Below are 14,856 nucleotides of genomic sequence, written 5' to 3'. Positions count from 1 at the left end.
GGGGGGGAAATGGGAGGCTGGGAGGAGGCGGAAACTTTTTTTTTCCTATTCTCAATAAAAAAAAGTCAAAATTAAAAAAAAAAAAACACAGTCAGGCTCAAAACATTAAAAAAAGAAATCCAGGACACTATGAAAAGACCAAGCCTACAAATAATAGGTATAAAGGAGAAGAGGTTCAGTTCAAAGTCACAGAAAAAAAAATATTTTTTCAGTTTGGGTTTTTTGTTTGTTTGTTTGTTTTGTTTTTTGAGATAGGGTTTTTCTCTAACAGCCCTGGCTGTCCTGGAACTCACTCTGTAAAGCGGGCTGGCCTCAAACTCACAGGCCTGCCTCTGCCTCCCCAGTGCTGGGATTAAAAGCATGCACCCCACTCACAGAAAACATTCTTAACAAAACCATGACTGAAAATGTCCCCAATCTAAATTAGGATGTAGCTGCCACAGGAGACAGATGCTGGATGCCAAATGGAACCTTACTGGTAAGTCACAACTACGTGGCGATACACAGATAAATAGAAATGGGTTTATTTAAGATGTAAGAGCTAGCTAGAAATATATATATAAGCTAATAGGCCATGCAGTATTATAATAATTAAGTGTCTGTGTGATTATTTCAAGTCTCGGCAGCCGGAGAAAGAACAAGCGGCCTCTAACTATGTTAGGAAGTGCCCATTGAGGAGCAAGAAACAGACAGAATACCGAATATCTAGGATCAGAAAAGAAATTCCCCATGACACGTTATACACAAAATGCTAAAACTTAGACAGCAGGGTTCAGCTATCCAGAGGTCCTGCTGTGCTTGCAGCATCTTTTGGACGGATACTAGAGGCTGAATAGCTCTCGAACTCATGGCCTGGAGCAATACCAATCTAGTCCCACTGGGCCAGGTCAGCACGTGACCCCATTTGGGTGCCTTTCAGGTTCTTCCTGTGCTTTCAGGCAGGGGTACAGCATTGGATCTCCATCCGCTTGCCTGGGAAGACAAGGTGTATTTCAGAGTGTTCCCACAACCAAAGAGAACAGATGCAACAGACAGGATGTGTAGGTGCAAGGACCTGAGATTCCTCTGTTACACTCTGGCTACCACCATCTCTTATTCACCAACCCAGACATGACCCCAAGAGCAGGGGAGCCCTTCACACCTGAGCAATGGGTCCATCTTTCTGTCAGACTTCTACTCTGTGTCCCAAGGCAGTCAGATGGCTCCAGTCCTGCAACCCAAATAATCCCCAGGATGGGAGGTGTGCAGACCTGGCCTGAGATGAGGGGGAGCTAGGCCTAGGTCTGGGAAGGATAGATAAGGAATTGTCTGCCCTGTACTCTGAGTGCTTCCCTGAGGCTGTGTCAGGTAGATGGAGACCAAAGCCATGTTTATTCCAGTACCTGTGGAATGGAGACATGAAGAGGTGGGAAGCAGTCAGCCAGAAGGACCCTAGCCTGCTTGGAGCAACCCTTGATCCATCAGTGTGATCCTAAAGGTGGAGCCAACTAAGGTTCCTGGAAGTTGAATTGGTCTGCAGACCATGGTAGAAGAAACACAGACAGGCTGAGCCATTCCGAGCCAAGCCAGCCTGTGGTTCTTCACCCCTCCCCCCAACCCTGCCACCCTCCACCGGAAGTACCCGGCCCACTTCTAACCTCGGGTCTCTGATGTGGACAGAGATATGGTTACCGAATCCTGGGGATCGCTCGCCAGCCGTTGTCCAGCACACATGGACTTCAGTATCTGGAAGACGGCCAGAGGAGCCACGTTCAGATTCAGCAAGTCCACCAGGATCCTGGGGAAACAAATGTGGTGCTTAGCGAAACCTGAGCCCCTCAGTGCATTCCAGTTCCATGTGTCGAGCCAGCTGGGTCACCGCCATGGAAAGGCGTACAGAGACCGGGAGTTTTCAGAGTAGCGGATCGAGGCCGGAGGGGGCCGGAGGCAGGCTCCTCTGCAGGGAGTGTGAGCTCGAAGCCCTGACCCTTGCCTTCTCACTTGAAAACATCCGGGTCGATGACGGTGCCAGCAGCCTGTGCAAGTTCGTACAGCTCCATTTCCTCGGCTTCCAGCGCCTTCTTCCGCCGAAGCGACAACTTTTGCAGCGTCGCCGCCTCCAGCCCTGTGGATGTGCCCAGTCCGGCACCACCACCCCCTGCCGCCATCAGCGCAGCCTGAAAAAAGGGTGAGCTTTGGGCCTAGGCCGCCAGGAGATTGCACAGCGCCTCCTGCTGGCCACCCGGTTCCATGCAGGATCCCCGCCTGTCCCAGCCAGGCAGCTCCAGCGTGGAGGGCGGGGCCGGGGTAGGGTCCGGAGGAATCTTTTCCTAGTTGATTGTTTGTAGGGTCGGGAGGAATCTTTTCCTAGTTGATTGACTTGTACTGAGTGCCCTGTGTACACAGGGCAGTGTCTTAGGCATGGGGATGGTACGGTGGAAAGCAGCACCCAGAACCGTGCCTGGCAAATACTGGATCTTGGTAAATGTCTGTTAGATCACGAGTATTCATGATTGCATGTAATTATCTCTTCTGCCAAGGGTCCCTAAACAGTTTTTGCTTTTAAGCAGCACACACATTCCTTCCCACTGGAATACGAAAATTTAGACGTAATAGGGCACTGACGCCATCACTGCGCACGCGCCTTTGTGGCCAACCGCTGCTCTCCCTTCACTGTGCGCATGCTCCTTTCCCTGGTTGGGAGGTAGTTTTTCAGATACGCCAGAGGCTTGTCTTGATGACGGCGTAGCTAGATACGCCTTTCCCTCCCATACTGTGTGGCCGATAGTGGTTTCGGGTTTTGAAGCTAGGTGAACCCACACAAAGATCAGAGATGAAGTCAGTAAGTCAGTTTGACCTGTGTGATGAGAATGGTAAATGTTTGACCCGCCACCGTGAGACAAATGTCACTGCCGTCCGTGCAGGGTGAACCTGAGAAGCCAGTGCCCGAGCAGGGGGAAGGGGACCAGGAGGGGCATTTTAGATTTGTGCAGTGGCATCTGGGAGATGATTTGTCTCATAATGCTTTGGACATTTTTAAAAGTCTTTTGCTTATATATTATGGTTTCCATTTATGTGTTTTCATGGGGTTTTGTGTCTGTGTTTCTGTCTGTGTATCTTGTGCTTTATCTTTGTTTTTTTTCTCTGTGTTTTATTTTAGCTTTTTTTTTTTTTCAGTGTGCCTGTTTGCTAGAGGGAGAGAAAAGTGTTGGGTTGAGTAGGTGGGGAAGTAGAGAGGATCAGGGAAGAGATGAGGGAGGAGAAACCAGGATCGGATATAGGGTATGAAATTATTTTTAGTAAAAATAGATATATGGGATGAATAGTCTCCATTCCTAGAAAACTGTCCATTGCTGAGAGTTTAGAGCATCTTTTCAGTACTCAGCCTGTCTTCTTTCTCCCCTGCACTGGGCACAGATATGCTGGATCTGCTGGTCCTCATTGCTTCTCACCACCTACACTTTGTGAGCCTCTTGCCAGTCACCAGGGTCCAGATCTCTGGACTAAACCCTGGGGTGGATTTGCAGTCCTGGCCCTCCAGGCTGCAGACATGGCTTTCCATGTTGAATGTGGCATCTGTCACAAATGAGGATCATAGTGACAGGAAGCTGCTGGTGACTGTGACGAGCCAGGGCTGGCTGTGGGGAGTGAGTTTGGCTCCAGGAACAGATATTTTAGGATTTATGTTCATCTTGTCCAGCACCTGCTTCCCAGGGCATAACATCCAGATGCTTGCTTGCAGAATTCCATAACATTTCCTCAGGATTTGTGCAGAGCTATGGCCATGATGTACCTGTAGGTCCTGCCTCTTCATTTCTCATGGGGCTGGTGGGCTTGCATGGGTGGAGGTGGTGGCTCCAGGATCCAGCACCTATTGCTCAAAGCCCCCAATGCTACTAACAGGAGGTGAATCCCAATGCTGTGCAGCCCTATCCTAGCATAAGAGCTGTTATCTCCATGAGATCAGCTGTGACTGTTTGTAAGAGTGAATCTCCTCAGCCCGCAGATGGCTCTAATCCTTCATAGAAGTGAGGGCAAGGTAGGGTCATTGGACCCTCACTTAGTTGCTCCACTTGGCCCTTTGCTTACAGTTCTGCCCTGATCATGCATGGCTTCAACTCCAGGCAATGCCAGAACGCTAGTGCCTTAGTTAAGGTTTCTGTTACTGCAGGGAAACACCATGGCCATGAAGCAAGTTGGGGAGGAAAGAGTTAATTTGAGTTACACTTCAACATCACTGTTCATCACTGAAGGAAATCAGGACAGAAACTCGAACAGGTTAGGTCCCAGAGGCAGGAGCTGTTGCAGCCATGGAGGGGTACTTACTGGCTTGCTTCTAATGGTTTGCTCAGTCCTTTTTTTTTTTTTTCCAATATTTTGAGACAGGGTTTCTCTGTAGCTTTTTGGAGCCTCTGTCCTGGAACTCACTCTGTAGACCAGGCTGGCCTCAAACTCATAGAGATCCCCCTGCCTCTGCCTCCCAAATGCTGGGATTAAAGGTGTCCGCCACTACTGCCCAGTGAACCCTCCTTAGACTTATAGTAGTACCCAGGACCATCAGTTCAGGATGGCACCACCCACCCGGGGCTGGACCCTCCCACATTGATCACTAAATGAGAAAATATCTTATAGCTGGATCTCATGTAGCCATTCATTCCCTCCATGGAGACCCCTTCCTCTGATGACTCTAACTTGTGTCAAGTTGACACACAAAACCCAGCTGGATCGTAAAGGCTGAGGGAGGGGAATTGAGGGCTCTTGTACTAATGCACATTTAGACACTCAAACATTTACACACTCCACACACATTATCAGCTCGCACATATCACACACACGTAATCTCAACACACACATATACATTGTATTGGCTAGTGTTTTGTCAATATGACACAGGATAGAATCATTTGGGAAGAGAGAACATCAGTTGAAAAAACTGACCAATGGGCAAACCCGTGTTCCATTTTTTCTCTTTCTTTCCTTTTTTCTTTTCTTTTTTATGATTTATATCGAAATGCCCAGCTGACTATTGGCGGTACCAAATCTGGACAGTTGGTCCTGGATGGAATAATAGAGCAGGCTGAGCAAGCCATGGGAAACAGCCAGTAAGCAGCTCTTCTCCATGGGCTATGAATCAGTTCCTGCCTCTGTGATCCTGCCTTGAGTCCATCCCCTGACTTCCCCAGATGATGGAGCATAACCTACAAGTTAAAGTAAACCCTTTCCTCCACAAGTGGATTTTGGTCATGGATTTTATCACAGGGATGGAGACCTTAGCTAAGACATATGTCTTTCCACATTCTTTTACACTTAGAAATGGACACTTCTACTCCAGAATCCTCACATATACTTACACTGTATTGTACACTCAGGATTATTCTCATGTTGCATGCAATTTTATATGCTCACACACCTGCACACTTCAGTGAACACAGTGTTAAACATAGTCTCACACAGACATGCTTAAAGATGTAAACATGGTTGTCTGTATACACAATCACACGGTCATACCTTTACACCTTCTGCATACGTTATTGCATATACTTACATACTCTGTGCTAGTTAGTTTTGTCAGCTTAATGCAAACCTAGACATTAACTGAGAAAAAGAAATCTCAATGGAGGAGCTGTCTCTGTCAGTTTGGCCTATGGCCATATCTGTGTGACATTTCTTAATTACTGCCAATGAAGGAAGACCCAATCCACTGTGGTTGGTGCGATTCTTTTTATTATTATTATTCATTTTACATTCCAACCACAGTTCTCTCTTCCACCCCTCCCTTGTCTACCCCAGCCCACTCCCCATCCACTCCTCCCAAAGGGTAAGGCCTCCTGTGGGGAGTTGACAAAGCCTGGCATGTTAAGTTGAGGCAGGACCAAGCCTCCCGCCTGCATTAAGGCTGAGCACAGCATCCCACCATAGGGAATGGGCTCCAAAAAGGTATCTCGTGCACCAGGGATAGACCCTGATCCCACTGCCAGGGGCCTCTCAATTGACCAAGCTACACAACTGTCTCCCACACGTAGAGGACCTAGTTTGGTCCCATGCAGGCTCCATAGCTGTCCGTCTAGAGTGTGTGAGTTCCCACGAGCTTGGTTCAACTGTCTCAGTGGGTGTCCCCATCATGCTCTTGACCTCCCTTGCTCTTATTATCCCTCTTCCCTCTCTTCGACTGGATTCCTGGAGCTTGGCCTGGTGCTTGCCTGTGGATCTCTGCATCTGGTTCCATTAGTTACTGGATGAAGGCTCTGTGATGACAATTAGGGTAGTCACCAATATGATTACAGGAGAAGGCCAGTTCAGGCACCCTCTACACTATTGCTTGGGGTCTTAGCTGGGATCTTCCTTGTAGATATTTGGGGATTTCCCTAGCACTAGGTTTCTCCTTAGTTCCATAATGGCTCCCTCTGTCAAAATATCTCTTTTATTGCTCTCCCATTCAGTCCCTCCCCCAACTCAACCATCCCATTCCTTCATGTTCTCATCTCCCACCCCCACTTCCAGTTTACCCAGGGGATCTCATCTAATTCTCCTTCCCAGGGCTATCCATGCATCTCTCTCAGGGTCCTCCTTGTTACCTAGCTTCTCTGGAGCTGTGGATTATAGTCTAGTTATTCTGGCTTTACATCTAGTATCCACTAAGGAGTGAGCACATAGCATGTTTGTCTTTCTGAGTCTGGGTTATTTTTTTTTCTAATTCTATCCATTTGCCTACAAATTTCATGATGTCACTGTTTTTTGTTTCTTTGTTTGTTTGCTGAGTAATACTTCATTGTGTAAATGTACCATTTTTTATCCATTCTTTAATTGAGGGGCATCTCAGCTGTTTCCAGGTTTTGGCTATTATGAATAATGCTGCTATGAATATGGTTGAGCATCCTTTGGGTATATATAAAAAAGTGGTATTGCTGGGCTTTAAGTTAGATTGATTCTAAATGTTCTGAGAAGTCACCATACTGATTTCCAAAGTGGCTGTACAAATTTGTACTCCCACCAGCAGTGGAGGAGTGTTCCTCTTACTCCATATCAAACATAAGTCTGCTTTTGGGAATGGGGAATCTGCTGAATGCTCAGAACATAATGGACCATTTTAGTTTTGTTTTGGAAGAAATGCAGACAGTGGAAGCCTGTCTTGTGAGATTTCAGAAGGGAACAAGAACTGTAGCGGGAACTGAATTAGAAACTATTGCTGTTGCGTTTTGCCTAAGAATCTGTGTGTGATAGTTCTGCTCAGGCTGAAGAGGACCTGCACTTGCCACAGAGATCAGTACCACCACTGTGGAACCACTTGTGCTCCACTGGACAATAAGAAAGGACTTCTAAGTTGTGCCCTGAGTGGTCCAGGCTACATAAGAGGAGAACTCAGCAATGTAACAATTATCCACATGGGCCTGGTTTTGAAGGTATGAAGTGGTCATGGAGAACACCCAAGACTTGACAGTTTGTAGAAGGGTCAGAGTTACTCTAAAGATATCCTAAGAAGCCCCAGGTGCACCGAAGGCCCCAGAATATTGGAGATGCCAGGACCGTGGGACGTCTGTGGAGGAGAGCTGTAGGTGTGGGCTAGAACCAACCAGCCCAGATGAAAGCTCTGTGCGCTGCGGATGGATGAGGTGAACTGTCTACCTGTCTGGGGACCACACTGTAAGTCCCACATACCGGACACTGAGCTTGAGAATTTGGTCTTACACTGCGAGCTTTTGGTTTCTCTTTAGTTTGACTTTTTTTTCTTCTGTATTTTCCTTTTGGAATAAGTATGTTTAGGTATGTAACTTGTTTTCTATTTTGTAAGAGTCTACACTGAAAAAGACTTTGGACTTTTGAAGTGTTGGGGTTTTTGAAGACTTCAGGAGCCTTCTGGAGTTGGTCTTATTTTATATTATGATATTAACATGAGACTTTTGAGACAATGGATGGATTATGGCTTAGAGTAATGTGTTTGCGTATGAATTGACAAGGACTGGCTGGATTGTGCAGTTAGTTTTCCACTCAGATTGACAACTTGGAATCACCTGGGAGAAGTCTCGGTGATGAGTTATTTAATTCTCAGGGGCTGTCTTTGAAGGATAGGATTGATTCTTAATCGAGGCAGGAATATCCAGTGTGAGTGTGGGAGGCACAGTTTGTGGACTGGGTCCTGAACTGGAGAAGAGTGAAGAAAGCAGCAGGCATGCCAGGATGGGCATATTCTCTTTTGTTTCTGTCTGTGGAGGTCATGTTCTAGCTGCTCAAATTCTTGTCTGGACTTTGCTGCAATAATGGACGGGAACCTGAAATTTTAAGTTCCTTTCCTAACTGGCTTTTTGTCAAGAGGTTTAATCGCAACAAAAGAAATGAAACTAGTTCGTTCACCCACACTTGTTTTTGTTGATAGTTACAGAATTGCACCAATGTATATTCCCTGTGCTCCTCACACTCCGTCAATGATAACTGTGACTCGGCAGTGAGTTTACTAGTGCCTGAGCAGCAGGCTACTGCTCACCAGCTCCTCAACTCTTTGTCTGTTATTTATAGGTGTGTCTGTCCCATCACAGGGTAGAATCTTCCCACTTCCCTAATATACTTTCTAAGTTTTGCAAAGAGCCAGTCTGGAGTCAAAGAGGGGACTTAGACAATCTCAAGAATGAGAAATATTTGCATAAAACACCCCCACATTAATGGCAGCTAAGAATAAGAAGGGTCAGCAGCCAGCATCGGGTCTCGCAGAGAAGAGCAGGAAGCAGAGGTTGTAGCATCTTCCTGTGAACCGGGCTATACTGCTTCTCACTCCCTTGCTCACTGCAAAGGAACTTTTAGATAACTTTTGGAAGACAATGGCTACCCCTGGGATGGTATCCTCTCGTTCAGCCTTGGTTCTGGATGGTCCTAATTGGTGTTGCTCATTTCCTCAAAGACCGTGGACCGAGTTGGCGCCCATTCAGCCTCACATCGTTTCAAAGTCTCCTGTTTCTCGAGCAGCCGCCATCTCGGGAGCTACTTTGTAAGCGGGATCAGCACTGGGATGGTACCCCAGCTGTTATATTCTATAAAACTTTATTAATAGACTATCTGGGGTTCCTGATCAGTTCTCTGGTTCCACTGACAGCTCCTCCAACTCAGCCTCTTTGACCATAGCTGATCTGAAGACCAAGGATGAGGCTGGTTATTGTGTCTGTCATGTGATAGCAGCAGTAGTCAGATGGCGTTAAAAACTTGTGGGGACGTAAGATAAAAACTCCCTCAGATGGCCCACCCTGGGTCAGTGCTACAGCTGTCTCAAACAGGGAAGATTAATCCCTGTCTCCTCAAGATCAATCCTCAAGACAAGATTAACTGTGTCTCCTGTTGAAATAGGAGCGGCAGGGCTGCGTCCCTGGCACCCAGCCGCCCGCATGGCTAGGTTATGCCCAAAATAATTACACGGAAACTGTATTCTTTCAAACACTGCCTGGCCCGGCTAGTTCCAGCTTCTTATTGGCTAGCTCCTACATATTGTTCTAACCCATTTCTAATATTCTGTGTAGCCCACGAGCTGGCTTACCAGGGAGGATCTTAACCTGCGTCTGTCTGGAGTGGGAGAATCATGGCGACTCACTCACTCAGCTTCTTTTTCCCAGCATTCTCCTCTGTCTACTCCGCCTACCTAATTTTCTGTCCTATGAGGGCCGAGGCAGTTTCTTTATTATTAACCAATGAAATCAACAGATAAGATACAAGACCCACCTCCATCAGTCTCCTCTTCTCATACTAGAAAAAAAAGGGAGGGGAATACCATTAGGAATCGTTTCATTGATTTTTTTTTTTCTTTTTGCCCGTCTTGTTTGTTTCTAGTCTAGGTCTGTGGGCTATTCTATGTCTGGTTCCTGTCATCCAACCAGTGTCAGCTCCCTCTCATGGCCCAGGCCTCAAATTAAAACAGAAGTTGGTTGGCCACTCCCATGAGCTCTGCACGACCACTGCCCCAGCACATTTTGCAGGCAGGGTGCAGATGGGCTCACAAAGCCTGAAGTGGCAAGCAAAATTAGTTACAAAGTAGCAATAATTTTATGGTTGGGGTCACTACAGCATGAGTATTAACGAGTGGTGGCATTAGGAAGGTTGAGAAGCGCTGCTCTAGAGGCCTCATAGAACCGAAGGTGAGCTTCAGCTACAAAATACCCAAATCGGTATGTACTAACTGGGTGCGGCTCTCACACTGGACCATGTGCTGCCCCAGGAGCCAGGCTCTCTGGCCCTCTAAATTTATATGCTGTGCTGTGACGTGGGCCAGCCCTCAGTGACCTCCTAGCTGGCAGATAATTTCCCAAGGTCACGGCCCCAGGCTAATCAATCTGGGTACTCCTCCCTTGAGTCTCCTTCCTCCTAGAGGACTCTTGATTACACCAAGCTGACAATAAAAACTAACCATGTCACTGGAGCCTGGACAGTGCACCACATAAAACTGTGCGGAACACTGGGCCAGTGAATATGGCTGTGACTCCGAGAGGCTCAGTCTGCACTGAGAGCCCCTGGTCACCTTTGGACAGCCAGTTAGCACGTGACTGTTCCATGACGATTTCTGGGTTTTGTTGTAACACGAGCGGGGTCCTGTTTGCCACCATTTTGTTTTTGGTTTCATTTGTTTTTCTGACAGAGTGCCCCACTCTGCCCAAGCTGTCCTGGAACATATTATGTAGATCCGGCTAGCCTCCAACTCACAGCAATGATCCTGCCTCAGCTTCCCCTGTCCTAGGATATAGGAATGAGTTCCCATACTAGAATGTGTTCCTGTTTTTTGAAACCCCTGGCAACCTATGGCTGAGTCAGTGCCCTCAGTGCCCTGGCTGCAGCCTTGGGCTGATACCTGATGAAGCTTTGCGGACACACAGTTTCTGTGGTTAAATCAACCTGAGAGTGGTCCTTGGGACCTAATGATGGAAACAGAGAAATGATTCCCACGAGTTACATGTATGTGTGCGAGGGCTCAAGTGTGCGGGCACACACACACATGCGCACTCATATACACACACAGTAAACAATGTAACACATTTTACATCTTGTTTTTCATCTGCAGCACAGTGGCTGCACCTAGTCCTACCACTGCGCCTCAGCTGCGGTCTGCTTCTCCGCAGCCAATGCCTCACTGCTGACCCTGCAGCCTGGGAAGCCTTCAACATCCAGCTGCCGCCACCTCAGCCACCTTCACGCCTCCACATAGGGAGGCAAATGTGGTTTTAACTAGGTCACTATCTTTTTACTTCACCTATGAAGACTTAGGAGCCAGATGCTGGAGTGAAAACCTGCTAGCTCAGACAGGCAGAGTCGGCAGCCCTTCCTCCTCTGCCATCATCTCAGAAAGAGGACTCTCTCCTGTGCTGTCTGAAACAAAACTCCTCAACCGGATGTCCCTTCTGTCTACTTCCTGTGCCCCCCCCCCATCTTCCAACTTCTCACTTTCTATGGTTACTTCCAGTTATCTGGTTCTCTGTGTCTTGACCTATGGTTGATTTTATTTGAATAATACAATCTCGGGGTTCACAGTGTGATTGAACATCCTGCAACAGTGAATCTTTGAGGTTAACGGGATTCAGTGAAGTTAGTTCTTTTAGACAGCCCACACGTGTTAGGTGGTAATGTGCTTCCTCTGCCCACACAGAAATTTAGTTATGGCCATTAAATTAAATCAAGCCTGTCTGTTTGCTGTTAGTAATTTTACTAGATTATCAGTTCTTTCAGTGAGGTATTTATTCATCAATTCTCTGTGTCTCTAATAGCTACTAATCGTTCTCTCAATTTCTTTTAACTACTAGAAACCAAGTTGTTGGAAGCAACTATATTTGATATTTTTCTGTTGCTTTTATAAAACACTAGGATCAAGGCAACTTTTAGAAGAATTTTTAGAAGAGTTTGTGTTTTCAGTTCCAGAGGGGTAAAAGTCCCTGACAGCGGAGCAAAGGCTGCTGGAGCAGCAGCTAAGAGCACCCAGCTTGCACCACTTAAGAGCATAGAGAGCAAACAGGAATAGCATGAGTGCACTCTCAACATCTGTTTCCTGTAGCACACTTCCTCCAGCAAGGCCACACCTCCTATGGCTCCCCAAACTGTGCCATCAACTGAGGACTGAATATTCAGTGCAGAGACTTTGGGGGGAAATCCTTATCCTGGTAGGATATTAATACACATTGTTTCCCTGCGGTCTCAACTGGCCCATGGCCTTGGAGGGTGGCACTCTTTCAACACCAGTGGTGTTGTGTGGGTGGTGCTGACGGATGCCCTTGCTATGTGTCCCCCTGGAGTATGTTCATCCTCCTGTCTCAGAATGAAGTCAAACCTGTTTGTAAACTGGAGTCCTTCAGAGCAAGAAAACAAAACCAAAAAATCATAGCAATTGTTTTATGCAATAGCAGGATGCAGGCTTACTCTGTGACAAGATGAAACCATCTCATGGGCAAAGGACATTTTGAAGCAGAGCAAAGAAGTGATGACGTCAGAGCTTCAGATTAAGGCCTCTTCCTGGGCTCCTAGGAGATACAGGCAGGGAACACATCACATCTCTGGAGAATCTAGTTATTAATCAGCTAATACATTAAGGAAATGCCCAAATGGGCACAGTTAGCAAGTGGAGTCTCTGTGTCTAGAGCCAGGCTGGTGTGCCCCGTTCTGAAATACAGACATGGTCCAAATTTGGTTAATGCGTGCAACACAGCTGCAGATGCCTCGCTGCCACTGGCGTCAGAAGCCGAGCGCACACTAATAAGACCCCTTGGAAAGTTCTGTGTCAGCCATACCATACTTTGTGTCCTAAGTCCTGGAGGCTTGATTCCCTGTGAGGTCTGTACTGCAGGATTTTAACACAGAAAAGTAAAAATTTTCTTTTGTCCCGAAAGTACATTTCATTCTCAGGGAGGAGACCAAGTGTTTGAGCAGTCCTCGCCCCTCTACTTCCCCGATGTCTTCATTCATGTGTGACTGACCATTTGTGTGTCCTTAATTCATTTTATCGTGTATGAACATTTTACTCCCCTGTTATTTACACAACCATTTGACTGGTTGCCTGTCATATTAAACAAATCTCAAATGTTTAGCTATATAAGGCCTATATTTTTTATAAATATTTGAGAAGAACTTGCAGGAAAGTATTCCTGGGGATTGAAAAGACACAAGTGACATTCATTTCATTTTTTTTTTGAGGGAGTTGGGGGGAAATTGATTTTGTTTTTTCCAGACAGGGTTTATCTATTTAGCTCTGGCTGGCCTGGAGCTCACTCTGTACACTGACCAGGCTGGCCTCAAACTCACAGAGCTCCATCTGTCTCTGCTTCCCGAGTGCTGAGATTAAAGGCGTGAGCTCACTTGAGTTCTTAGCCTTCTTGTCTGCACGCAGTCAGGCTGCATCTTGTCTGAGAGTATCCCAAGGCAGTGTTCGTCTGCCTCAAGTGTCTGGAGGCTTCGTCATAGGCTCTTCCTCCTGTTCACCCCGAGAAGAGCTTGAGCAAGTAGGGAGCTGAAGACCTGGTGTACTGAGGATTCAGTGTGCTCTAGTGGGTGTGGTCGATGTCAGCAATTATAGTCCCTAGGCAGATACGCCAGAATGGTTCCCACTTTATAAATAGACTTCTTTTTTAAAATGTATGTGCGTGGTGTGTGTGTGTGTGTGTGTGTGTGTGTGTGTGTGTGTGTGTGTGTGATGTGTCTGTAAGTCCCTGGAGTGTTCAGAGGAGGGAGGGTGCTGGACTGGGTTATGGAGCTTGGGAGCCACTTACATCCACTTAGATCCTGGAAACCAAACTTTGGCCTTCTGAAGAGATGTAAGAAACTGCTAAGCTGTCTCTAACCCTTGCTTCCCTCTCTTTAAATACTCTAGTCTGAATCATTAGCTTTCAGATGGGTAGAAGAGGAGGACATACAGTGGGCATGGAATTCTGCCAATGGCCCCAAGTGCCGTCTGTGCTTCTGAATGGTTCTGGCCATTCCAGCTGGCCGTGCTCATGTGACACTCTTAGGAGGATTCTCCACGTCCTGGTGAGTGGTGCTACAGGAGAGGAGGGAGTCTCAGGTGCTCCAGGGCATCCCAGGCTCTTGCGCACATAACAGTAAATTGGACAAGGACATGTGGATAGTTGTAAAAGCACGGAGGGCTTATCAAGAAAGAGTGCTTCCAGGTGCGTCACGGCTGTGAGAAAAGCGTAGAAGGGCACAGGCTAGGGATGTGGCTCAGTGGCCATATTAGTTACTTGTATTGCTGTGATGAGATCACAACTAAGGCAATTATAGAAGTGTTTATTGGGACATGTAGTTTCAGAGGCTAAGTCCATGACCACCACGACAGGGAGCGTGGCAGCAGGAGGCACCTGGAGTGTGAGAGACCATTCCCTTTTCTTGGGGAGGACCTGTGTTAGGAGACATCCTTGAAATGGGAGCGACAGAGAGTCTCAACCACGTACAAGACTTTGGAGGGGCCTGGAGGGAAGAGAGTCCCCGGAGGAATGCCAGCAATAAGGAGGATTCTGGCTTTAATGGATTTTCAAGACAATGGCGGGAAGTTCCAGGGCACATGATTCAGTGCGCCGTAGCCTATGTGCCAGCTGATACCCTTGGCAGGGATCAGGGCCATAAACTTCACCCGCAGTTGTGAGGGGAAAGGCTTCAAGGCCAGAGCCTGTCACAGTTTCTTAACTGAATGGGCAATGGGTGTGGGAGGGCTGGATAATCAGCTCCAGGGGTGTGAGGGGTGTGACTGGATTTCTAGGAGAGGGAAGGAGAAGTCTGGAAGGTCTTTAAGTTGGAAAACATATCCATAGCACGTCGCGAGGATGGTCACTGTGAATGGTCCCCAGCCCCAAATCACTGGGAAATAAACTCCACAGTCTTTTGCCATTGGCCTTCTAATGTAATCCAGTCTCTTTCACTCTGTCTCTCTCT

At 47.1% G+C, this 14,856-nt stretch overlaps 1 protein-coding gene and 2 long non-coding RNA genes across 3 annotated transcripts in view; 1 reads left to right on the top strand and 2 right to left on the bottom strand.

Moving 5' to 3' along the window:
• Positions 1–2,190, bottom strand: part of Mzt2b (mitotic spindle organizing protein 2B) — a 14,454-nt gene extending 12,264 nt beyond the window's left edge. The window contains exons 1-2 of the mRNA XM_050125145.1: positions 1,981–2,190; positions 1,638–1,777 (exon numbers count right to left, since the gene is read on the bottom strand). Of these exons, the coding sequence (XP_049981102.1) occupies positions 1,638–1,777; positions 1,981–2,147 (307 nt within the window). The 5' untranslated portion in view covers positions 2,148–2,190. The remainder of the gene's footprint in view (positions 1–1,637; positions 1,778–1,980) is intronic.
• On the bottom strand, positions 7–1,621 carry LOC126490301 (uncharacterized). Its single transcript, XR_007589161.1, has 3 exons — positions 1,383–1,621; positions 1,142–1,210; positions 7–972 (listed from the first exon to the last, which is right to left on the bottom strand). It is a non-coding gene; the product is annotated as an uncharacterized lncRNA (long non-coding RNA).
• Positions 2,029–14,856, top strand: part of LOC126490300 (uncharacterized) — a 28,354-nt gene continuing 15,526 nt past the window's right edge. The window contains exon 1 of the long non-coding RNA XR_007589160.1: positions 2,029–2,167. This is a non-coding gene — a long non-coding RNA (uncharacterized lncRNA). The remainder of the gene's footprint in view (positions 2,168–14,856) is intronic.

The sequence above is a fragment of the Alexandromys fortis genome, unplaced genomic scaffold (genome assembly GCF_014885135.2).
Source record: "Alexandromys fortis isolate MF-2015 unplaced genomic scaffold, M_Fortis_MF-2015_v1.1 scaffold_239, whole genome shotgun sequence".
Classification (NCBI taxonomy): Eukaryota; Metazoa; Chordata; class Mammalia; order Rodentia; family Cricetidae; genus Alexandromys; species Alexandromys fortis.
This window is presented reverse-complemented; position numbering and strand designations above follow the sequence as displayed.